General features: G+C 49.7%; 1 protein-coding gene across 4 annotated transcripts in view; it reads left to right on the top strand.

The window, feature by feature from the left end:
- The first annotated feature begins 8,995 nt into the window (after positions 1–8,995).
- The window catches only part of slc35a2 (solute carrier family 35 member 2), a 48,885-nt gene continuing 32,012 nt past the window's right edge, over positions 8,996–25,868 (top strand). The window contains exons 1-2 of one of the 4 annotated variants that reach the window (XM_072487940.1): positions 8,996–9,045; positions 25,642–25,824. In XM_072487940.1, the coding sequence (XP_072344041.1) occupies positions 25,767–25,824 (58 nt within the window). In that variant the 5' untranslated portion in view covers positions 8,996–9,045; positions 25,642–25,766. Of the gene's footprint in view, positions 9,182–9,210; positions 9,325–25,641; positions 25,825–25,868 lie in introns of those variants that run through there. The other 3 variants (XM_072487939.1, XM_072487937.1, XM_072487938.1) reach the window with 3 other exon arrangements.

Below are 25,868 nucleotides of genomic sequence, written 5' to 3'. Positions count from 1 at the left end.
GACCTGGATCACCTCCCAGTGCTACAAAAGGTGAAGCAACTTCGGAACCGGCAAAAGCTGACGTACGATGCTCATGCTGCCGATTTAAAAACATAGAAAATACAGCACAGAACAGGCCCTTCGGCCCACGATGTTGTGCCGAACCTTTGTCCTAGATTAATCATAGATTATCATTGAATTTACAGTGCAGAAGGAGGCCATTCGGCCCTTTGAGTCTGCACCGGCTCTTGGAAAGAGCACCCTACCCAAACTCAACACCTTCACCCAACACCAAGGGCAATTTGGACATTAAGGGCAATTTATCATTGGCCAATTCACCTAACCTGCACATCTTTGGATTGTGGGAGGAAACCGGAGCACCCGGAGGAAACCCACGCAGACACGGGGAGGACGTGCAGACTCCGCACAGTCAGTGACCCAAGCCGGAATCGAACCTGGGACCCTGGAGCTGTGAAGCAATTGTGCTATCCACAATGCTACCGTGCTGCCCTTGAGAACAAATAAATCTACACTATATCATTTAACCGTAATCCATGTACCTATCCAATAGCTGCTTGAAGGTCCCTAATGTTTCCGACTCAACTACTTCCACAGGCAGTGCATTCCATGCCCCCACTACTCTCTGGGTAAAGAACCTACCTCTGATATCCCTCCTATATCTTCCACCTTTCACCTTAAATTTATGTCCCCTTGTAATGGTTTGTTCCACCCGGGGAAAAAGTCTCTGACTGTCTACTCTATCTATTCCCCTGATCATCTTATAAACCTCTATCAAGTCGCCCCTCATCCTTCTCCGTTCTAATGAGAAAAGGCCTAGCACCCTCAACCTTTCCTCGTAAGACCTACTCTCCATTCCAGGCAACATCCTGGTAAATCTTCTTTGCACCTTTTCCAAAGCTTCCACATCCTTCCTAAAATGAGGCGACCAGAACTGTACACAGTACTCCAAATGTGGCCTTACCAAAGTTTTGTACAGCTACATCATCACCTCACGGCTCTTAAATTCAATCCCTCTGTTAATGAACGCGAGCACACCATAGGCCTTCTTCACAGCTCTATCCACTTGAGTGGCAACTTTCAAAGATGTATGAACATAGACCCCAAGATCTCTCTGCTCCTCCACATTGCCAAGAACTCTACCGTTAACCCTGTATTCCGCATTCATATTTGTCCTTCCAAAATGGACAACCTCACACTTTTCAGGGTTAAACTCCATCTGCCACTTCTCAGCCCAGCTCTGCATCCTATCTATGTCTCTTTGCAGCCGACAACAGCCCTCCTTACTATCTACAACTCCACCAATCTTCGTATCATCTGCAAATTTACTGACCCACCCTTCAACTCCCTCATCCAAGTCATTAATGAAAATCACAAACAGCAGAGGACCCAGAACTGATCCCTGCGGTACGCCACTGGTAACTGGGATCCAGGCTGAATATTTGCCATCCACCACCACTCTCTGACTTCTATCGGTTAGCCAGTTCGTTATCCAACTGGCCAAATTTCCCACTATCCCATGCCTCCTTACTTTCTGCATAAGCCTACCATGGGGAACTTTATCAAATGCCTTACTAAAATCCATGTACACTACATCCACTGCTTTACCTTCATCCACATGCTTGGTCACCTCCTCAAAGAATTCAATAAGATTTGTAAGGCAAGACCTACCCCTCACAAATCCGTGCTGACTATCCCTAATCAAGCAGTGTCTTTCCAGATGCTCAGAAATCCTATCCTTCAGTACCCTTTCCATTACTTTGCCTACCACCGAAGTAAGACTAACTGGCCTGTAATTCCCAGGGTTATCCCTAGTCCCTTTTTTGAACAGGGGCACGACATTCGCCACTCTCCAATCCCCTGGTACCACCCCTGTTGACAGTGAGGACGAAAAGATCATTGCCAACGGCTCTGCAATTTCATCTCTTGCTTCCCATAGAATCCTTGGATATATCCCGTCAGGCCCGGGGGACTTGTCTATCCTCAAGTTTTTCAAAATGCCCAACACATCTTCCTTCCTAACAAGTATTTCCTCGAGCTTACCAATCTGTTTCACACTGTCCTCTCCAACAATATCGCCCCTCTCATTTGTAAATACAGAAGAAAAGTACTCGTTCAAGACCTCTCCTATCTCTTCAGACTCAATACACAATCTCCCGCTACTGTCCTTGATCGGACCTACCCTCGCTCTAGTCATTCTCATATTTCTCACATATGTGTAAAAGGCCTTGGGGTTTTCCTTGATCCTACCCGCCAAAGATTGTTCATGCCCTCTCTTAGCTCTCCTAATCCCTTTCTTCAGTTCCCTCCTGGCTATCTTGTATCCCTCCAATGCCCTGTATGAACCTTGTTTCCTCAGCCTTACATAAGTCACCTTTTTCCTCTTAACAAGACATTCAACCTCTCTTGTCAACCATGGTTCCCTCACTCGACCATCTCTTCCCTGCCTGACAGGGACATACATATCAAGGACACGTAGCACCTGTTCCTTGAACAAGTTCCACATTTCAGTTGTGTCCTTCCCTGCCAGCCTATGTTCCCAACTTATGCACTTCAATTCTTGTCTGACAACATCGTATTTACCCTTCCCCCAATTGTAAACCTTGCCCTGTTGCACGTACCTATCCCTCTCCATTACTAAAGTGAAAGTCACAGAATTGTGGTCACTATCTCCAAAATGCTCCCCCACTAACAAATCTATCACTTGCCCTGGCTCATTACCCAGTACTAAATCCAATATTGCCCCTCCTCTGGTCGGACAATCTACATACTGCGTTAGAAAAGCTTCCTGGACACACTGCACAAACACCACCCCATCCAAACTATTTGATCTAAAGAGTTTCCACTCAATATTTGGGAAGTTAAAGTCGCCCATGACTACTACCCTATGACTTCTGCACCTTTCCAAAATCTGTTTCCCAATCTGTTCCTCCACATCTCTGCTACTATTGGGGGGCCTATAGAAAACTCCTAACAAGGTGACTGCTCCTTTCCTATTTCTGACTTCAACCCATACTACCTCAGTAGGCTGATACTCCTCGAACTGCCTTTCTGCAGCTGTTATACTATCTCTAATTAATAATGCCACCCCCCCACCTCTTTTACCACCCTCCCTAATCTTATTGAAACATCTATAACCAGGGACCTCCAACAACCATTTCTGCCCCTCTTCTATCCAAGTTTCCGTGATGGCCACCACATCGTAGTCCCAAGTACCGATCCATGCCTGAAGTTCACCCACCTTATTCCTGATGCTTCTTGCGTTGAAGTATACACACTTCAACCCCTCTCCGTGCCTGCAAGTACTCTCCTTTGTCAGTGTTCCCTTCCCCACTGCCTCATTACACGCTTTTGCGTCCTGAATATCGGCTACCTTAGTTGCTGGACTACAAATCCGGTTCCCATTCCCCTGCCAAATTAGTTTAAACCCTCCCGAAGAGTACTAGAAAACCTCCCTCCCAGGATATTGGTGCCCCTCTGGTTCAGATGCAACCCGTCCTGCTTGTACAGGTCCCACCTTCCCCAGAATGCGCTCCAATTATCCAAATACCTGAAGCCCTCCCTCCTACACCATTCCTGCAGCCACGTGTTCAACTGCACTCTCTCCCTATTCCTAGCCTCGCTATCACGTGGCACCGGCAACAAACCAGAGATGACAACTCTGTCTGTCCTGGCTTTTAACTTCCAGCCTAACTCCCTAAACTTGTTTATTACCTCCACACCCCTTTTCCTACCTATGTCGTTGGTACCAATGTGCACCACGACTTCTGGCTGCTCACCCTCCCCCTTAAGGATCCTGAAGACACGATCCGAGACATCCCTGGCCCTGGCACCCGGGAGGCAACATACCTTCCGGGAGTCTCGCTCGCGACCACAGAATCTCCTATCTATTCCCCTAACCATTGAATCTCCTACAACTATTGCTTTACTATTCTCCCCCCTTCCCTTCTGAGCCCCAGAGCCAGACTCAGTGCCAGAGACCTGGCCGCTAGGGCCTTCCCCCGGTAGGTCATCCCCCCCAACAGCATCCAAAACGGTATACTTGTTTTGAAGGGGAACGGCCACGAGGGATCCCTGCACTTTCTGCCTGTTTGTTTTTTTCCCCCTGACTGTAACCCAGCTATTCTTGTCCTGTACCTTGGGTGTGGTTACCTCCTTGTAACTCTTCTCAATCACCCCCTCTGCCTCCTGGATGATCCGAAGTTCATCCAGCTTCAGCTCCAGTTCCCTAACACGGTCTTTGAGGAGCTGAAGTTGGGTGCACTTCCCGCAGGTATAGTCAGCGGGGACACCGGTGGTATCCCTCACCACCCACATCCTACAGGAGGAGCATGTCACTGGCCTAGCCTCCATCCCCTCTTACCTGACAGAATATAGCTGTCCTGTGGACTAACTAGATCTCCGCCCACCGACCCTGCTCCCAGTCAGCTACACTTTCTGTAAACTCCTGGCTCTCTTCGCACTCTTTGCGGAAATGTCGGAAACAAAATGAAAGGAGCGCCTTACTCCCTCCTCACCGAACTCCCTTGGTCACCAAACTCTCACTATCACACTCAAATGCACCAAATTCAGCACTCAGTGATTTGCCTGTGCTATCTCCGGAAGATGCTGTTCGGCTCCAGCTACCTGATGGAGGCTGGTCAGCCCCGGCTGTTGCTGGTCGACAGGCTGCTCCCAGATCGTTTGTGGTTCGTATGACTGATGGCTCCATTGTCAGGCGCAACAGAAGGGCACTGCGCAAACTTGCCTGCCCACCACCGAATCTTACCTTTCCAGATGTTGTTATGCCTCCTCCGGATACCTCGCACCATGAGGCCACCAATCTGGCAGAAATCCCGCCTGTCAAAGCGCCGTCGTCCCCACCTCCACCTCTCAGGCGGTCGACAAGGATCCAATGCCAGCCCCAAAGATTGGACTTAGACATTTATCTTGTAAATATTGTTCTGTATCTGCACGCTAGACACCTTTCATGTACATATTGATTCACTCGCCATTTGATGTAAATAGTTATCCATGTACAGACTCGCATGTGCTCTAAGCAAACAACGGAAAAAAAAATTATAAGGGGGGATGTCATGATATGCACTCATGCACATAATGAGATACGGACAGGCAGTGACAGACACTCAGTACAGCCAATCAACACACAGCACTGAACACAACCAATTACCAGGCAGAACACGAGAAGGGGGTTTCCCACTATAAAACACACGAGGCATCAGCACTCCGCCTCTTTCCACTGGTGACAACTGTAGTGACAGCCAGGGTGTATATATCAGTTAGCACCTTCTACACGTGGCTCAGAGCTAGTCTGGCCTAGTTAGTTATAGTTAGCACACTTAGATTAGGAGAGTGTCAACCCACAGCAAGCTGTGTGCACTGCTCCAGAACTTCAATAAAACGTACCGAACTAACGTCTAAGTTTGGAGTCTACTTTCCAGTACAACTGCATCCAGTTGCAGTCCGTGTTACCCCAGGGTGAATAACACAACTCGGAAGGCATCACGATAGCATAGTGATTGGCACAATTGCTTCACAGCTCCAGGGTCCCAGGTTCAATTCCCGGCTTGGGTCACTGTCTGTGCGGAGTCTGCATGTTCTCCCCGTGTGTGCGTGGGTTTCCTCCGGGTGCTCCGGTTTCCCCCCGCAGACCAAAGATGTGCAGGTTAGGTGGATTGGCCATGCTAAATTGCCCTTAGTGGCAAATTGCCCTTAGTTGGGTTACTGGGTTATGGGGATAGGGTGGAGGGTGCTCTTTCCAAGAGCCGGTGCAGACACGATGGGCCGAATGGCCTCCTTCTGCACTAAATTCTATGAATAAGTTCTAAATAATTGCAGTGTGTCAAATCTTCTTCTATGAACTACCATGACACTTTCCCGGACTGTTGGGATAACTGAGGGAACACTGACCGAATCGATGGAAAGATGTGCATTTCTATAAGCGCCTTTCATGATTGGCGGACATCCCAAAGTGCCTCGCCGCTGATGAAAGACTTTATGGAGAGTGACCCCTGTCGCAATGTTGGGATGGTGGTGGCCATTTTACACACAGCTGGATCCCACACGCAGCCCATGTGAGAAAGAGCCAAAGCAATGCCCCCCCCAGCCCCCCCCCCAACTGTCGTTCTTCCAATTGCGGCCGTCGGTTCGTTTACAACCACCTCTGACGGCAGACGGGGTCCAGGAAATAACATCTCTTCCCGAAAGACAGAGAGAGGGTTGAGGAAAAGGGGGAGCTGGATTGAGAGAGGGAGATAGAGAGAGGGGATGTGCGATGCTCCCTCAGCACTGACCCTCCGACAGTGCGGTGCTCCCTCAGCACTGACCCTCAGACAGTGCGGCGCTCCCTCAGCACCGACCCTCCAACAGTGCAGCGCTCCCTCAGCACTGACCCTCTGACAGTGCGGTGCTCCCTCAGCACTGACACTCTGACAGTGTGGCGCTACCTCAGCACTGACCCTCCAACAGTGCGGCGCTCCCTCAGCACTGACACTCTGACAGTGTGGCGCTCCCTCAGCACTGACCCTCTGATAGTGCGGTGCTCCCTCAGCACTGACACTCCGACAGTGCGGCACTCCCTCAGCACTGACCCTCCGATAGTGCGGTGCTCCCTCAGCACTCACCCACCGACAGTGCGACGCTCCCTCAGCACTGACACTCCGACAGTGCGGTGCTCCCTCAGCACTGACCCTCCAACAGTGCGCCGCTCCCTCAGCACTGACCCTCCGATAGCACGGTGCTCCCTCAGCATTGACCCTCCGACAGTGCGGCGTTCCCTCAGCATTGACCCTCCGACAGTGCGGCGTTCCCTCAGCACTGACCCTCCGACAGTGCGACGCTCCCTCAGCACTGACCCTCCGACAGTGCGGTGCTCCCTCAGCACTGACCCTCCAACAGTGCGGCGCTCCCTCAGCACTGACACTCTGACAGTGTGGCGCTCCCTCAGCACTGACCCTCTGATAGTGCGGTGCTCCCTCAGCACTGACCCTCCGACAGTGCGGTGCTCCCTCAGCACTGACCCTCTGATAGTGCGGTGCTCCCTCAGCACTGACCCTCCGACAGTGCGGCACTCCCTCAGCACTGACACTCTGACAGTGTGGCGCTCCCTCAGCACTGACCCTCTGATAGTGCGGTGCTCCCTCAGCACTGACCCTCCGACAGTGTGGCGCTCCCTCAGCACTGACCCTCTGATAGTGCGGTGCTCCCTCAGCACTGACCCTCCGACAGTGCGGCACTCCCTCAGCACTGACACTCCGACAGTGCGGCACTCCCTCAGCACTGACCCTCCGACAGTGCGGTGCTCCCTCAGCACTCACCCACCGACAGTGCGACGCTCCCTCAGCACTGACCCTCCGACAGTGCGCCGCTCCCTCAGCACTGACCCTCCGATAGCGCGGTGCTCCCTCAGCATTGACCCTCCGACAGTGCGGCGTTCCCTCAGCACTGACCCTCCGACAGTGCGACGCTCCCTCAGCACTGACCCTCCGACAGTGCGGCGCTCCCTCAGCACTGACCCTCCGACAGTGCGGCGCTCCCTCAGCACTGACCCTCCGACAGTGCGGCGCTCCATCAGCACTGACCCTCCGACAGTGCGGCGCTCCCTCAGCACTGACTCTCCGACAGTGCGGCTCTCCCTCAGCACTGACCGTCCGACAGTGCGGCACTCCCTCAGCACTGACCCTCCGACAGTGCAGGGCTTCCTCAGCACTGAACCTCTGACAGTGCGGCGCACCCTCAGCACTGACCCTCCGACAGTGCGACGCTCCCTCAGCACTGACCCTCCGACAGTGCGGTGCTCCCTCAGCACTGACCCTCCAACAGTGCGGCGCTCCCTCAGCACTGACACTCTGACAGTGTGGCGCTCCCTCAGCACTGACCCTCTGATAGTGCGGTGCTCCCTCAGCACTGACACTCCGACAGTGCGGCACTCCCTCAGCACTGACCCTCCGACAGTGCGGTGCTCCCTCAGCACTCACCCACCGACAGTGCGACGCTCCCTCAGCACTGACCCTCCGACAGTGCGCCGCTCCCTCAGCACTGACCCTCCGATAGCGCGGTGCTCCCTCAGCATTGACCCTCCGACAGTGCGGCGTTCCCTCAGCACTGACCCTCCGACAGTGCGGCGCTCCCTCAGCACTGACCCTCCGACAGTGCGGCGCTCCATCAGCACTGACCCTCCGACAGTGCGGCGCTCCCTCAGCACTGACTCTCCGACAGTGCGGCTCTCCCTCAGCACTGACCGTCCGACAGTGCGGCACTCCCTCAGCACTGACCCTCCGACAGTGCAGGGCTTCCTCAGCACTGATACTCCGACAGTGCAGGGCTTCCTCAGCACTGATACTCCGACAGTGCAGGGCTCCCTCAGCACTGAACCTCTGACAGTGCGGCGCACCCTCAGCACTGACCCTCCGACAGTGTGGCGCACCCTCAGCACTAACCCTCCGACAGAGCGGCGCTCCCTCAGCACTGACCCTCCGACAGTGCGGCGCTCCCTCAGCACTGACCCTCCGACAATGCGGCGCTCCCTCAGCACTGACCCTCCGACAGTGCGGCGCTCCCTCAGCACTGACCCTCCGACAGTGCAGGGCTCCCTCAGTGCACTCGTCCCTGTCTCTCTTCCAGCCTGAAGGCGACACCTGGTCCTCCCTCGGAACCAGCAACGCCACGGGAGGTTCACTGTCACCTGTGATTCCTCCTCGCGCTCTGCAGGTGGCGCTGCGGTCAGACACGCGCATGCGGATTAGGTCCTCCCGACGGATGCTGGGTTGACTGAGGGATTGGGTTCGCGCTGTCGCCTTGCCCACGAGACCGGCCGGCGGCGCTGCGCATGCGGACTGGGGAAGCCGGGCTGCCTGCTGTCGTGTCCTCCCGTCCTCGTGGCGGCGCCGCTCGCCCGCGCTCCCTGCAGAAGAGTCTTCCCGGCCTGCTGGTGGCGCTGCGGGCGGCGCACATGCGCCTGCGCACTGGGAGGCCCCGGCTGCCTGCTGGTGGAGCCGCGCGTGCGCACATCCTTCGGGCCCTGGGCCTCTTGGCCCGCCTCTCCCGCAGGTGGGTGGAGGAAAGGAAGGGGGACGGGAAAGGAAGGGACCGGCCAGGAGGAAGTTGCCAGCCGCCAACATGGCAGGTACCTCAGCTGGGAAGGCGGAGGCGGAGGGTGACGACCAGGCGACCCGGCGGCTGACGGGTGAGGATGGGAGGTCAGAGGGCGGGGGCGGTGTTTCACGACAGTCCAATCTGATCTACGGCCATTTGGAGCACTTTTGGCCAAACTCTCCTGCTCCACCCTGGTGATGTCTCCTTGGTGCACAGCAGGATCCCAGTGGCAGGGTAAGGGATTTGGGTGGGGGTGGGGTGGTGTTGGAGATGCACAGTAAGATCCCACAGTCAGTGGAGGGGAATTAGGGATTTGTGAGAGCTGCACAGTGAGATCCCAGTGGGTGGGGGTGATATACATTGGAGATGCACTGTAAGATCCCAGTGGGGAGACCAAAAGAGAAAATGCTGGAAAATCTCAGCAGTCTGACAGCATCTGTAAAGAGAGAAAAGAGCGAACGTTATCGAGTCCAGGTGACCCTTTGTCAAAGTTAAAAGACAGAGGGCGGGATTCTCCACTCCCGCGCCGAAGTGCCCACACCGCCGTGAACGCCGTCGAGGTTCACGACGGCGCGAGACGGCCCCTATCCCGACCGATTCAGGGCCCGATACTGGGCTAGGAGCGGGGCCGCGTCATTTACGCGCGCCAGGCCTTGTCGCCACGTATTTGTTAGTGCTCTTTGGGGGGGTTTAAACTAATGCAGCAGGGGCATGGGAACCTGGATTGTAGTTTTAGGGTAAGGGAGAATGAGAGTAGCGAGGTCAGGAGCACAGATTTGACGTCGCAGGAGGGGGCCAGCGTTCAGGTAGGTGGTTTGAAGTGTGTCTACTTCAATGCCAGGAGTATACGAAATAAGGTAGGGGAACTGGCAGCATGGGTTGGTACCTGGGACTTCGATGTTGTGGCCATTTCGGAGACATGGATAGAGCAGGGACAGGAATGGATGTTGCAGGTTCTGGGGTTTAGGTGTTTTAGTAAGCTCAGAGAAGGAGGCAAAAGAGGGGGAGGTGTGGTGCTGCTAGTCAAGAGCAGTATTACGGTGGCGGAGAGGGTGCTAGATGGGGACTCTTCTTCCGAGGTAGTATGGGCTGAGGTTAGAAACAGGAAAGGAGAGGTCACCCTGTTGGGAGTTTTCTATAGGCCTCCAAATAGTTCTAGGGATGTAGAGGAAAGGATGGCGAAGATGATTCTGGATAGGAGGGAAAGTAACAGGGTAGTTATTATGGGAGACTTTAACTTTCCAAATATTGACTGGAAAAGATATAGTTCGAGTACATTAGATGGGTCGTTTTTTGTACAATGTGTGCAGGAGGGTTTCCTGACACAATATGTTGACAGGCCAACAAGAGGCGAGGCCACTTTGGATTTGGTTTTGGGTAATGAACCAGGCCAGGTGTTGGATTTGGAGGTAGGAGAGCACTTTGGGGACAGTGACCATAATTCGGTGACGTTTACGTTAGTGATGGAAAGAGATAAGCATACACCGCAGGGCAAGAGTTATAGCTGGGGGAAGGGCAATTATGATGCCATTAGACATGACTTGGGGGGGATAGGTTGGCGAAGTAGGCTGCAAGTGTTGGGCACACTGGAGAAGTGGAGCTTGTTCAAGGAACAGCTACTGCGTGTTCTGGATAAGTACGTACCGGTCAGGCAGGGAGGAAGGCGTCGAGCGAGGGAACCGTGGTTTACCAAAGAAGTGGAATCTCTTGTTAAGAGGAAGAAGGAGGCCTATGTGAAGATGAGGTGTGAAGTTTCAGTTGGGGCGATGGATAGTTACAAGGTAGCGAGGAAGGATCTAAAGAGAGAGCTAAGACGAGCAAGGAGGGGACATGAGAAGTATTTGGCAGGTAGGATCAAGGAAAACCCAAAAGCTTTCTATAGGTATGTCAGGAATAAAAGAATGACTAGGGTAAGAGTAGGGCCAGTCAAGGACAGGGATGGGAAGTTGTGTGTGGAGTCTGAAGAGATAGGCGAGATACTAAATGAATATTTTTCGTCAGTATTCACTCAGGAAAATGATAATGTTGTGGAGGAGAATGCTGAGACCCAGGCTATTAGAATAGATGGCATTGAGGTACGTAGGGAAGAGGTGTTGACAATTCTGGACAGGCTGAAAATAGATAAGTCTCCGGGGCCTGATGGGATTTATCCTAGGATTCTCTGGGAGGCCAGGGAAGAGATTGCTGGGCCTTTGGCTTTGATTTTTATGTCATCATTGGCTACAGGAATAGTGCCAGAGGACTGGAGGTTAGCAAATGTGGTCCCTTTGTTCAAAAAGGAGAGTAGAGACAACCCAGGCAACTATAGACCGGTGAGCCTCACGTCTGTTGTGGGTAAAGTCTTGGAGGGGATTATAAGAGACAAGATTTATAATCATCTAGATAGGAATAATATGATCAGGGATAGTCAACATGGCTTTGTGAAGGGTAGGTCATGCCTCACAAATCTTATAGAGTTCTTTGAGAAGGTGACTGAACAGGTAGACGAGGGTAGAGCAGTTGATGTGGTGTATATGGATTTCAGTAAAGCGTTTGATGAGGTTTCCCACGGTAGGCTATTGCAGAAAATACGGAGGCTGGGGATTGAGGGTGATTTAGACATGTGGATCAGAAATTGGCTAGCTGAAAGGAGACAGAGGGTGGTGGTTGATGGGAAATGTTCAGAATGGAGTTCAGTTACAAGTGGCGTACCACAAGGATCTGTTCTGGGGCCGTTGCTGTTTGTCATTTTTATCAATGACCTAGAGGAAGGCGCAGAAGGGTGGGTGAGTAAATTTGCGGACGACACTAAAGTCGGTGGTGTTGTCGACAGTGTGGAAGGATGTAGCAGGTTACAGAGGGACATAGATAAGCTGCAGAGCTGGGCTGAGAGGTGGCAAATGGAGTTTAATGTAGAGAAGTGTGAGGTGATTCACTTTGGAAGGAATAACAGGAATGCGGAATATTTGGCTAATGGTAAAGTTCTTGGAAGTGTGGATGAGCAGAGGGATCTAGGTGTCCATGTACATAGATCCCTGAAAGTTGTCACCCAGGTTGATAGGGTTGTGAAGAAGGCCTATGGAGTGTTGGCCTTTATTGGTAGAGGGATTGAGTTCCGGAGTCATGAGATCATGTTGCAGCTGTACAAAACTCTGGTACGGCCGCATTTGGAGTATTGCGTACAGTTCTGGTCACCGCATTATAGGACGGACGTGGAAGCTTTGGAGCGGGTGCAGAGGAGATTTACCAGGATGTTGCCTGGTATGGAGGGAAAATCTTATGAGGAAAGGCTGATGGACTTGAGGTTGTTTTCGTTGGAGAGAAGAAGGTTAAGAGGAGACTTAATAGAGGCATACAAAATGATCAGGGGGTTAGATAGGGTGGACAGTGAGAGTCTTCTCCCGCGAATGGAAATGGCTAGCACGAGGGGACATAGCTTTAAACTGAGGGGTAATAGATATAGGACAGAGGCCAGAGGTAGGTTCTTTACGCAAAGAGTGGTGAGGCCGTGGAATGCCCTACCTGCAACAGTAGTGAACTCGCCAACATTGAGGGCATTTAAAAGTTTATTGGATAAGCATATGGATGATAATGGCATAGTGTAGGTTAGATGGCTTTTTGTTTCGGTGCAACATCGTGGGCCGAAGGGTCTGTACTGCGCTGTATCGTTCTATGTTCTATGTAAAGGCGGCGCCGCATACATGACGTGGCCAGCGCCACATAACTGGCGTCACCCGCGCATGCGTGGTTGCCGTCCTCTCCGAGTCCGCCCCGCAAGAAGATGTCAGACGGATCTTGCGGGGCTGCGGAAGAAAGGAGGTCCTCCTTCAGAGAGGACGGCCCGACGATCGGTGGGCACCGATCGCGGGCCAGACCCCATTTGAGGCCACCCCAGGTGCGGGATCAGGTGTGGACGGCGCTGGGGGGAACCCGCCATTTTGGCCTGGCCGCTCGGCCCATCCGGGCCTGAGAATAGCAGGGGTGCCGGAGAATCGCCATTTTGGGTGTCTAGGGCGATTCTCCGGCCTGCACCGCAGGGAACTCGGCGGGGCCGTTCTTGCCGCTTGGGAGAATCGCGGGAGGGCGTCGGACCAGCGTCGCGGGACAATTCGGCGACCCAGAGGATTCTCCCAACCGGCGCGGGAGTGGAGAATCCCGCCCAATAAGTGGGAGATATTTATACTGTAGGGGGAGGGAATGAAAGATGAGTCATAGCCACAGAAACATAGGGAAAAGAGTGCTAATGGCAGTCACCAGAGAGAGAGTAAAAGGGGTGAAAGGCCAAACAACAGAGAAACTAAAATCAGACCGGATGGGTTGGTGTCATGTAAGAGTACCTTTAAGAAATGGGTGTTTATAAATGGGTGTGTATATAAATATCTGTAGTGAGAGTACCTTTAAGAAATGGGTGTTTATTACTGCTGTGATGTCAGAAAGTGTTGGAGCTGAAGCCAGACAGAGCAGGTGTACTGTTGATCTCTCTGCCATGAAAAGACTATCTCTTGATCATTTGGTGAATTCAGAATTATAAATGTTCTCAGTAGTGAATGTAAACCTAATGTACTTCTGGCAAAAAGGTGTTTCTTCTGTTTTCTGGATTTGTTTGGGAAGTTATTAAGGATTACTTAGTGTTGTATTCTTTGGGGGTTGTATTTGAATTGATGGTTGCTAAGATGTTCACTGTATGTTTAAAAAGGTTAACTTGAGTTCATAGAATAAACATTGTTTTGCTTTAAAAAATACTTTTCCATTTCTGCTGTCCCACACCTGTCGAGTGGGCCGTGTGCTCCCCATACCACAATCTAGTAAAAGTTGTGGGTCAGATGAACTCCATGATACACTTTGGGGTTCTCTAAACCCTGGCCCATAACAAGGGGCGTTGGGATGTTGAAGATACCCAGTGATAGGGTGGAGGGAGATGTGTTAGATTTACAAAACACGCACAGGGAGGGTAAGGGATAGGGGGTGTGCGGGCAGCCTTTTTACGGAGGGGGGAGATAGCTTGGCTCTGCACAGGAAAATATCACAGGCGTGTTTACTGTTACATTCTGGTGCTTGGTCGGATGAAATTAGTGCACTAGAGAACATCTAGTTCGTAACTAGTTAAATGTTTATCGTGTAGCAATAACACGGGTCAGATAACAATATGAGATCTACTAACTATAAATTACTGTTATAAATTATCTAAGAGCTACTACAAATGCAACTATCCACTATGACAACTATCTCCAGACTCCCCGAGGTAACAGTGCCACGTGGCGGTTCTTTTTTTTTTAAATTTAGAGTACCCGATTATTTTTTTTCCCAATTACGAGCCAATTTAGCGTGGCCAATCCACCTACCAAGCACATTTTTGGGTTGTGGGGTGAAACCCTCGCAAACACAGGGAGAATAAGAACATAAGAACTAGGAGCAGGAGAAAAAATAAATAAATAAAACAATGAAAAGAAAAAGAAAAACTACTTACCAGTCACTTACCAGGGATAAAAAGCACCTCCTCCCCAAGCTTCGAATTCCCACCTAGCTTCAAATTCCCCAAACTCACTCTTCGCTGTGTCTCACTCTGGCTGTGTCTTCTCTGGCTCACTGGGAGAACTCACACACATTCATTGACCCAGAGCCGGGATCGAACCCGGATCCTCAGTGCCGCAGGCAGCAGTGCTAACCACCGTTTCACCCCACATGGTTGTTCTTTACTGCCACCTGCTGGTTGGAGGTCATATCTGTTAATATTTACATAACTGCTTATGCATATCATCACATCCTCTTTTGTTTGGAAATGAACAATATTTTCATCCATTATTTAAATTCAATACATCTGATTTTTTAAATAATCTTGTTGTCACAAGTAGGCTTACATTAACACTGCAATGAAGTTACAGTGAAAAGCCCCTAGTCGCCACATTCCGGCGCCTGTTCGGGTACACAGAGGGAGAATTCAGAATGTCCAAATTGCCTTGGAGACCTTGGGTGAGTGCTGTTCAGTGCTGTCTCCACAAACGGGGACCAGGCGCAACAGCACCCATGGGAGTCTTCCAGGGGATTGGAGGCTCCCAGGTGCTTGCTCTCTGGGCAGGGCAGCACCCTGCATTGCTGGTGCCACCCAGGTACCTTCGTGCTGTAAATTGTGGGCAGCATGGTAGCACAAGTTGATAGCACTGTGGCTTCACAGCTCCAGGGTCCCAGGTTCGATTCCCCGCTGGGTCACTGTCTGTGCGGAGTCTGCACTTTCTCCCCGTATCTGCGTGGGTTTCCTCCGGGTGCTCCGGTTTCCTCCAATAGTCCAAAGACGTGCAGATTAGGTGGATTGGTCATGATAAATTGCCCTTAGTGACCAAAAAGAGGAGGGGTTATTGGGTTAAAGGGATAGGGTGGAAGTGAGGGCTTAAGTGGTTCAGTGAAGACTCGATGGGCCGAATGGCCTCCTTCTGCATTGTATGTTCTGGACTGTATGTTCTATGTTCCAACAGCATGTCTTTTGGGACTTGTGGGAGGAAACTGGAGCACCCGGAGGAAATCCGCACGCCGTATTATAGGAAGGATGTGGAAGCATTGAAAAGGGTGCAGAGGAGATTTACCAGGATGTTGTCTGGTATGGAGGGAAGATCTTATGAGGAAAGGCTGAGGGACTTGAGGCTGTTTTCGTTAGAGAGAAGTAGGTTAAGAGGTGACTTAATTGAGGCATACAAGATGATCAGAGTGAGGATTCTTTGCTGCCAGTCCGGATGAAATGATCAGTCGAACACCTCATTACTTTAACATATGTTTATTTCCCGGTCGGTGCTAAGACCACTGTATCTCTTGAGAGTTACAACAGTAAAAGCCAAAATCAATACATCTAACAGCAGTTCTTATACAGTTTTGGTTCATTTCTGAGGGCAGCCCCCTCGCATTCCATTTTGCTGAGGGCAGCCCCCCTCGCATTCCATCTGTGCCTTTAGCTTAATTATAATTATCTTCAAGCCTAGCGCAACCATTCCCAAGGCCGTTACTGCAATTTGTCTGGTACAAAAACAAGTGATTACAGCTTGCTACCCAAAAGCCTGTCTTGACATTTCCTCACACAAAGCTTTATCTAACATTTTGTTTTTCCCATAGAGTTCCAATCCATCTTGAGCCAAACTCTCATTTATCCATCATCAGCCAAACTCTCAAGAGGATTAGATAGGGTGGACAGTGAGAGCCATTTTCCTCGGATGGTGATGTCTCGCACGAGAGGACATAGCTTTAAATTGAGGGGAGATAGATACAGGACAGATGTCAGAGGTAGGTTCTTTACACAGAGAGTAGTAAGGGCGTGGAATGCCCTGCCTGCAACAGTGGTGGACTCGCCAACACTAAGGGCAGTCAAATGGTCATTGGATAGACATATGGACGATAAGGAAATAGTGTAGATGGGCTTTCGAGTGGTTTCACAGGTCGGCGCAACATCGAGGGCCGAAGGGCCTGTACTGCGCTGTAATGTTCTATGTTCTATTGACACGGGGAGAATGTGCAGACTCTGTACAGACAGTGAACCAAACTGGCAATCGAACCTGGGACCCTGGCGCTGTGAAGCAACAGTGATAACCACTGAGATTCCGTGCTGCCCATGTTCAATGTCCACCACAAATTCAATCTGTCTGGCTTTCCTCTGTGTCTTGTCAACCTTCTAAGCGCTGGTTGATTTTGTGAGTTTGATTTGCTTTCAACTGTCTCTGAAAATGGTTCTTGCTGTGTTTCTGTGCCTCGCACATCTTCCGTTTCTATGTGCTGAGGTAGCGTTTGTTCAGTTGTCCGGAGATTGCGTTCTACATCCTCCTGTGGTTCTGAAACAAGGGGTTGCTGAACCTTCAGCAAGGCTCTCCTGTTTCTTCATAGAACTAGCCCTTCATCGGTGACGATGATGTAAGACTGTGGACCCGATGGTTGTATTACCTTTGCACACCTCGACATCCACCTCCATCAGGATCTTCGACCCTGACTGGGTCATTCTTTGCTAATGGTTGCAGACATCTTGGAGATCTATCATATTTCTTCTGCCTCCTTTTTTGAAATGTGAGCCCCTTCACGTTTCCGATCAGTTGGTTCCTGTGAAATATATGTGAAACGTAAGGTGGTTTGGAGTTGTCGATCCATCAACAATCACAATGGTGATAGCCCACTAACCAATGGTGCTGCTCCATCGCTAAGTAACGAGAGATATGGAGCATCGCGACTGTCCGTTGCTTTTTTGAGTAGCTGCTTCACAATGTGAACACCTTCTTCAGCCTCCCCAGTGGATTGCGGATAAAGAGGACTAGAAGTGATGTGTCGAAAATCATAGCTCTGTGCGAACTGTGAAAACATGGGCCATTATCACTAATGACAACTTGTGGTTTGCCACGAAGAGCAAAAATATCCTTGGTATGTTTGGTGACACGCCTCGCTGACGAGTTGGGTGGGTATACCACTTCCGGAAAGTTAGCGAAATATCGATCACTAACAAGTATTCTTTTCCTGCAAGATAGAAAAGATCCCTTCCTACTTTCTGCCTCAGAGTCGTTATTATTTCGCCCATTTGCATTGGATCTTTTTGTCGTTTGTACTGAAATTTCTGACAAGTTGCGCAGTTTTCTATCATCGTCTGAATGCCTTGATTGATGCCTGACCAGTAAACCGTGTCTCCAGCTCTTCATTTGCACCTTTCTAAGCCTAAGTGCCCCTCATGAAACTTCTGTCGGATCACAGATCTTCGAGATCGTGCTATGACGATCCTATTTTGCCGGAGCACAAACCCATTGGCTGCACTTAAGCTCCGCTCGAATGTTGTGACATTTGGAACAGGATCCTTTTGGCCATCCCTCGCTGAGATATCTCATGATCCTTTGTAGCAATTCATCCTTCTTGGTTTCTGAATTTTGATTTTGCACCAGACACCGTTTCCATCACAAGATTCACGTGGACTTGCACATCCTCATCCATGCGTTGCTCTTCCACCATATCCGCAACTTGTGAGAGCGCATCAGCGACTACGGTATGCTTTCCTGGAGCATAAATGAGATTGAAATCGCACCTCTGGAGTTTCATCATCATCCTTTGTAGTCTCGGTGACATCACATTTAAATTCTTTCTTATGATTGCGACTCGCGGCCAATGATCTGTTTCAACCAAGAATGTTGGTCGGCCATATACGTAATCGTGGAATTTGTCTAAGTCATTGATCAGATCTGAAGCTTCTTTTTCGAAAAGAGGCCTGGACAATTCCCATCCACCACCACTCTCCTCCGCCTGGCTGATCTCGTTCTGTCTCTCAACAACTTCTCCTTTAACTCATCCCGTTTTCTCCAAATCAAAGGTGCAGCAATGGGTACCCGCATGGGTCCTAGCTACGCTAGCCTTTTTATGGGGTATGTGGAACATTCCTTTTTCCAGGCCCACCCGGGTCCCCTCCCACAACTCCTTTACCGGTACATTGATGACTTTTTTTGGTGCCACTTCATGCTCCCATCCGGATCTGGAAAAATTCATCAACTTCGCTTCCAGTTTCCATCACTTTCACCTGGTCCATCTCAGACATGTCCCTTCTCTTCCTTGATCTTTCTGTCTCCATTTCCGGCAATGGACTATCTACTAATATCCACTACAAGCTCACTGACTCCCACAGCTATCTGGACTACAGCTCTTCGCACCCTACACCCTGTAAGGACTCCATCCCTTTCTCTTAACTCCTTCGGCTCCGTCGCATTTGTTCCGATGATGCCACTTTCCAAAATGGTCCTTCGAAAATGTGTTCCTTCTTCCTCAACCGTGATTTCCCACCTACAGTTGTGGACAGGGCCCTCAACAGCGTGCGGTCCATCCCCCGCGCCACTACCCTCGCCCCCCTCCCTCTCAGAACCCCCTCATTCTCACATTTCATCCCACCAGCCTCCGTATGCAAAGCATAATCCTCCACCATTTTCGCCAACTCCGTGATGCCACCACCAAACACATCGTCCCTTCACTCCCTCTGTCAGCATTCCGCAGAAACCGTTCTCTCCGAGACAATCTAGTCCACTCCTCCACCATACCCAGTACCTCTCCCATCACCCATGGCACCCAAGCAATCGCAGAAGGTGCCCCTTTACCTCTTCCATGTAAACCTGCCCCTTTACCTCTTCCATGCTTAACATCCCAGGCCCAAAACACTCATTCCAGGTTAAGCAGCATTTCACTTGCACCTCTTTCAATTTGGTCTATTGCATTCGCTGCTCCCAATGTGGTCTCCTCTACATCGGAGAGACCAAACGCAGACTGGGTGATCGCTTTGCTGAGCATCTTCGGTCTGTGCACATTCAGGACCCTGACCTTCCTGTTGCTTGCCATTTTAACAAAAGAACCTGCTCCCATGTCCACATGTCCGTCCTTGGCCTGCTGCAATGTTCCAGTGAAGCTCAACGCAAACTGGAAGAACAACATCTCATCTTCCGGTTACAGCCTTCCCGTCTCAACATCGAATTCAACAACTTCAGATGATCAGCTCCACCCCACCTCGACCCATTTGTTTTCATCCCATTTCATTTTAACTGTCTTTTGCCATTTCTTTCTTTCTTGTCTTTCTTAATATATGTTATGGGTCAGGGTTTAGAGAACCCCAAAGTGTATCATGGAGTTCACCTGACCCACAACTTTTAATAGATTGTGGTATGGGGAGCACATGGCCCACTCTACAGGAATGGTACAGCAGAAAATGGACAAGTATTTCTTTAAAACAAAACAATGTTTATTCTATGAACGCAAGTTAACCTTTTTTAAAACAGTGAACATCTAAGCAACCATTAATTCAAATACAGCCCCAAAGACTACAACACTAAGTAACCCTGTAAGTTGTCCTTTTAACATCCAAAAGACTTAACAAACCTTCAAACAGGAGCATATTAGGTTTACATTCAATAATGAGACCTTTTACAATTCTGAGTTCACCAAATGATCCATAGATAGTCTTTGGATGGCAGAGATCAACAGTATAGCTCTTTGTTTAAACTTCAGATGCAGCTCACTGAAAAACACTGACACACCCAAGCTCCTTCGCAAACTGAACTAAAAAGCAGAAGTGGAGCTCAGCTCCACCCACACTCTGACATACCTCCAGTAACATGAGCAGCTCCATTTCTTACAGGTACATTTCTTAAACACCCATTTCTTGAAGGTACTCTCACATGACGATATTTACCCCCCCCCCATCTTATCCACCTTTCTTTACCCTTTCTCCCCTTTCCTTCCCCCTTCCCCTCCCCCCACATCTACATCTGTCACAGTTCATCTGATAGTTTATCTGCTGTTTGGCCTTGCTTTCTGTGGCTATTAGCACCCAGTTTCCCTGGGTTTCTGTGGCTATGACTCATTTTTCATTCTCACGCCACAGTATAAATATTTCCCACTTTCTCTGTCTGTTAGCTTTGACCATGAGTCACTGGACTCGAAACGTTAGCTCTTTTCTCTCCCTACAGATGCTGCCAGACCTGCTGAGATTTTCCAGCATTTTCTCTTAACTTTCTGATTATTTCCCTCAACCATGTTGTTTTGCTGATAAATTAGGGATGAATTTACCTGTGAAATTTATCATACCTAGCATCCTGAGGACTTCTTTTCCGTCTGCTGGACGTGGCATGTTTAATATCGCCTTTATCTTCTCCTGGTCTGGTTGTACACCTCGAGCAGACAGTTTGTCTCCCAAGAATGTAACCTCTTCAACAAACTGGCATTTGGCTTTATTTAACCTGAGGCCAGACTTTTTTAAGCTCCTTAACACTTTGATGAGCCTTTCGTCATGCTCTTCTTTTCATAGATCATAGAATTTACAGTGCAGAAGGAGGCCATTCGGCCCATCGAGTCTGCACCGGCCCTTGCACCCTACTTTAAGACCACACCTCCACCCTATCCCAGTAACCCAACTAATCTTTTTGGACACTAAGGGTAATTTAGCATGGGCAATCCACCTAACCTGCACGTCTTTGGGCTGTGGGAGGAAACCGGAGCACCCGGAGGAAACCCACGCACACATGGGGAGGACGTGCAGACTCCACACAGACAGTGACCCAAGCCGGGAATCGAACCTGGGACCATGGAGCTGTGAAGCAACAGTGCTAACCGCTGTGCTACCGTGCCGCTCTAATGATGATATCGTCTACGGACACTCTTGACGCCTAGAATTCCATCCACGACGTGTTCCATTACCCTGTGGAAAATTTCAGATGCTGAAATAATACCGAATGTGAGAAATCAGTATCGCCCGTATGGAGTGTTGGAGGTTCGCAGCTTTGTGCTCTCCCCGTCCGACTCGAGTTGCCAAAAACCCTGCGATGCCTGTAGTTTGCGAACGCATGTCGCTCCTGACATCTCACACGTAATCTCTCCTCGTTTCAGAATAGGATAATGTCCTCGCTTTATATTTAAGTTGAGGTCTTTGGGATCCATGAGGATTCTCAAGTCATCGTTTCGTTTCTTCACGCAGACCATGGAGTTCACCCAATCCGTTGGTCCTTTAGTTTGTTTTATCACCCCCAGATTTGTCATTCTCTCCAGTTCATTTTTTAGTCGATCCTTTAATGGAGCGGGTACTCGTCTTGGCGGGTGTATGACTGGTTGAGCATTCTCTTTCAACGGGATCCGATAAGTGAATGGCAAAATTCTGAATCCTTGAAATATTTCTGGAAACGCTTTATTGATTGAATCCACTGATGAACTTTGCGTGGTCACAGCACAGTCAGCACTGTTTACTCTTTTTACCAATTCAAGTGCTTCACAGACTTCCACTCCCAGGAGTGATGAACGCTCAGCTTCCACAATGGAAAATTTTACTTTCTGCATCTTATTCTTTACACTGACCTCTAGTTTGCTTTCTCCTAGAGTGTCAATTCTTTTCCCGTTATAAGCCTTCAAAAGTACCATTTTATTCAAGATGTGCGGTTTAACTTTCATTTCTTGCATGTCCGATAAACTTATAAGATTAGCTCTCGCTCCCGTGTCGAGTTTAACATTGACTCCTGTTTATTAATCATTGGAGGAACTGCCCAGTTATTTCTTTGAACAATTGTATTTGCATTGCTTTTACTGCAGATTTGCTGCAAAGACTTTTAAGCTTGCATCCCGTTATAATGTTTATCTTCACTAGATATAACATCAATGACAAATGTGTCTTCCAGATTTATCTCTTCAACCACATTGATTGATTTATGTATTTCTGATTTTTTAAATTCAAAAACCATTGTTTTGCAAAGTGATTCTTGCCTTTGCATTTAGCACTCACCTTCCCCAATGCTGGACATTGCCTTTGCAAATGCTTGTTGCCGCATCGTTTGCACAAAATGGTGGAATTGGGTATTCGTTTAAAATGGCCGCCGCTGTTGGGACCACGCTTTGCCTTAGGGTGTGTCGCAACATTGATTTTTGCGCCAAAATTCTTTAGGTTTAGGATGCTAATCTGCTGCGCAGCTAGCTCGCTGGGATGGCAAATTGTAATGGCATCATCGAGCTGGAGTTCATTCTCACTCAACAATCTTTCACAAATTTTGTCATTGCTAATCCCAAACACAATCTGATCTTGGATCGTGGATGCTTTGAGCCTTTAACCTCAAGTCTGTTAGAAAGCTGTCGAATGATTCGCCTGCCTGCTGTGTGCGCGTTGGAAAAACGTACCGATGAAACGTTTCGTTCTTTTTAGAATTTGTTTCTGACTTCGTCAAAATTATTCTTAGCTACGCTATCAAACGTGAAGGTATTAAGGATCGCCTGTGGACCTGCTACGGTGAGCAGCAAGCTATTCTCTGTTCATCAGATCGTGCCTCAAGATCAAGAGCTGCCAAGTAGAATGTGACTTGCTGTTTAAAAGCGCACCAATTCACATGGACATTATGACTCGAAGCTGGTGTGGTCTTTAAACCTTCCCTCATTGACTTTGTTGACTAGTAGTGCGTTGAGCTATATCTGTCGATGCACTTTGTGGTTAGTAGAAATTTTCTTTGTTTTTCTCTTCTCTGTTATCTTGGACTTCGGTCTTTTAGATCTTCAGAACCAACCCTGGTACCATGTTACTTTCTGGTACTTGGCCAGATGGAATCAAGGCACTAAAGATCGTCTAGTTCGTGACTGGTTGAATGTTTATTGTTGAACAATGACGTGGGTTAGATAACATTATGAGAACTACTAAAATGTACGAACTATGAATTACTATTATAAATTATCTGAGAGCTACTACAAATTCGCTATCCACGACGACAACTATCTCCAGACTCCCCGAGGAAACAGTGTCAGGTGGTTGTTCTTTATTGCCACCTGCTGGTTCGAGGTGGTATCTGTTAATATTTAAATAACTGCGTATGCATATCATCACATTTACGGTGGGAGTCCAATCTTTTGGGGTGGGGGGGGGATGTGGTTGTTAATGACTCGCAGCGAGATCCCTCAAGGATTTTCTGACAGTCGGTGGGAAGGAAGGTCAACCTGTGTTTTTATTATCTGACGGACTATGTCTACGTTTTGTGTGTCTACATGGCAAAATCCCACGGACTGGAATGGGGAGTTGCAATCTCTTTTACTTGAGGGAGGGTTGGAAGTGGAGGTGCACAGTAAGATCCCACAGGCAGGGTAGGAAATGGGAGGGGGGGTGGGGGCAAACTTTCATTCGATCAGTTGCCCAAGATTCCGCAAACCATACCTGTGTGTTGCAGAGATTACTCTCGGCTTTTGATTTGGCGGGAGATGGAGAGGGGTGGGGGGGGTCGCAGGGGACGGGGAGGACGTGGTTTGGTGGGTGTGGTGGGATGCACGGCAGGATGTCGCACATCGCCTGCTCAAAGGCTGTTGATGCCGGGGGAAATCTACTCCCTCCCCCCTCTACTATGTCCCCCATTCAAACCAGGACAGGTACAGCACGGGGTTAGATGCAGAGTAAAGCTCCCTCTGCACTGTCCCCATCAAACACTCCCAGGACAGGTACAGCACGGGGTTAGATACAGAGTAAAGCTCCCTCTACACTGTCCTCATCAAACACTCCCAGGACAGGTACAGCACGGGGTTAGATACAGAGTAAAGCTCCCTCTACACTGTCCCCATCAAACACTCCCAGGACAGGTACAGCACGGGGTTAGATACAGAGTAAAGCTCCCTCTACACTGTCCCCATCAAACACTCCCAGGACAGGTACAGCACGGGGTTAGATACGGAGTAAAGCTCCCTCTACACTGTCCCCATCAAACACTCCCAGGACAGGTACAGCACGGGGTTAGATACAGAGTAAAGCTCCCTCTACACTGTCCCCATCAAACACTCCCAGGACAGATACAGCACGGGGTTAGATACAGAGTAAAGCTCCCTCTACACTGTCTCCATCAAACACTCCCAGGACAGGTACAGCACAGGGTTAGATACAGAGTAAAGCTCCCTCTACACTGTCCCCATCAAACACTCCCAGGACAGATACAGCACGGGGTTAGATACAGAGTAAAGCTCCCTCTACACTGTCTCCATCAAACACTCCCAGGACAGGTACAGCACAGGGTTAGATACAGAGTAAAGCTCCCTCTACACTGTCCCCATCAAACACTCCCAGGACAGATACAGCACGGGGTTAGATACAGAGTAAAGCTCCCTCTACACTGTCCCCATCAAACACTCACTGGACAGGTACAGCACCGGGTTTGATAGAGAGTATGTGATAACAACATGGACAGTTAAATGATGAATGCTTAATTTGGGGAGAAACTGCTTGGCAGAGATGATGGCGCAGTGATAACATCACTGAGTTAGTAATCCAGAGGCTCTAATGTGGGGACGCATGATCGAATCCCACCACGGCATTAATAAAACCTTGAATCATAAAGCCAGTTTCAGTCACGGGGATCGTGGAACTATCATCGATTGTCGTTAAAAAAACCCCATCAGGTTCACTAATGTCCCCTTTAGGGAGGAAGATCTGCCGTCCTTACCCTTGTCTGGCCCACACACACGCACACAGAGCAATGTGTCGACTCTCAACTGCCCTCTTGGAAATAAGCCACAGCGATTTGCTCAGCTCACAGGGACAACGAGGAATGGGCAACAGACGCTGGGCCTTTGCTCAGTGATGCCCCACATCCCCTCAAAGAATAAAGAAAATAGGGCAAAGCAAGATTCGTGAAGCCATGGGGCGGTGGGATGGGACTGGGAGAGTTGCTCTTGCGGAGGAGCCAGCACAGACACTAGGGACCGAATGGCCTTCTCTGCTGGAACCATTCAAGATAACCCACCCATTCCTTCACCCTTACCTTATTGTCTTTCCATGTGTCGACTTAATGGAATCTCCGCCACGTTGCATTCTGCAGTCAGTTGGAAATTGCCTTTTATCTCTGAGCGCCCATTTCACCCGGGGTCACCTGGAGCACAATTGCCACCCCAAAGGCGAATGGTGTCAAATTACCAGGCCATCCTGAGGCACTCCACCGTTGAGGAGCCTGGGCGACCATCCTTACGCAGGGAGGTCGCCTGCACACAGGAGGATCCCACGAGCAGCAGTGTGATTGACGACCGGTGGGGGGGAGGGTTGCCACTTACTCTTAACTGGTGCCTCGCCATTCTACTCTTTCTCCTCCACAGCTAATGAGAAGTTGAAGTACGCCAGCCTGGCGGTTCTGGTGATCCAGAACGCCTCAGTCATCTTATGCATCCGTTACGTCCGGACGATTCCTGGGAACAAGTTTTTTTCCACCTCTGCCGTTGTGATGGTCGAACTCGTCAAACTCGGAACTTGCCTGATTCTGATTCTCGGGCAGAAAAGAGGTGAGCCGTGGCCTTTTTTTCTTCTCTCGCTCTCGCGCTCTCCT

Source organism: Scyliorhinus torazame, chromosome 22 (genome assembly GCF_047496885.1).
Source record: "Scyliorhinus torazame isolate Kashiwa2021f chromosome 22, sScyTor2.1, whole genome shotgun sequence".
NCBI lineage: Eukaryota > Metazoa > Chordata > Chondrichthyes > Carcharhiniformes > Scyliorhinidae > Scyliorhinus > Scyliorhinus torazame.
This window is presented reverse-complemented; position numbering and strand designations above follow the sequence as displayed.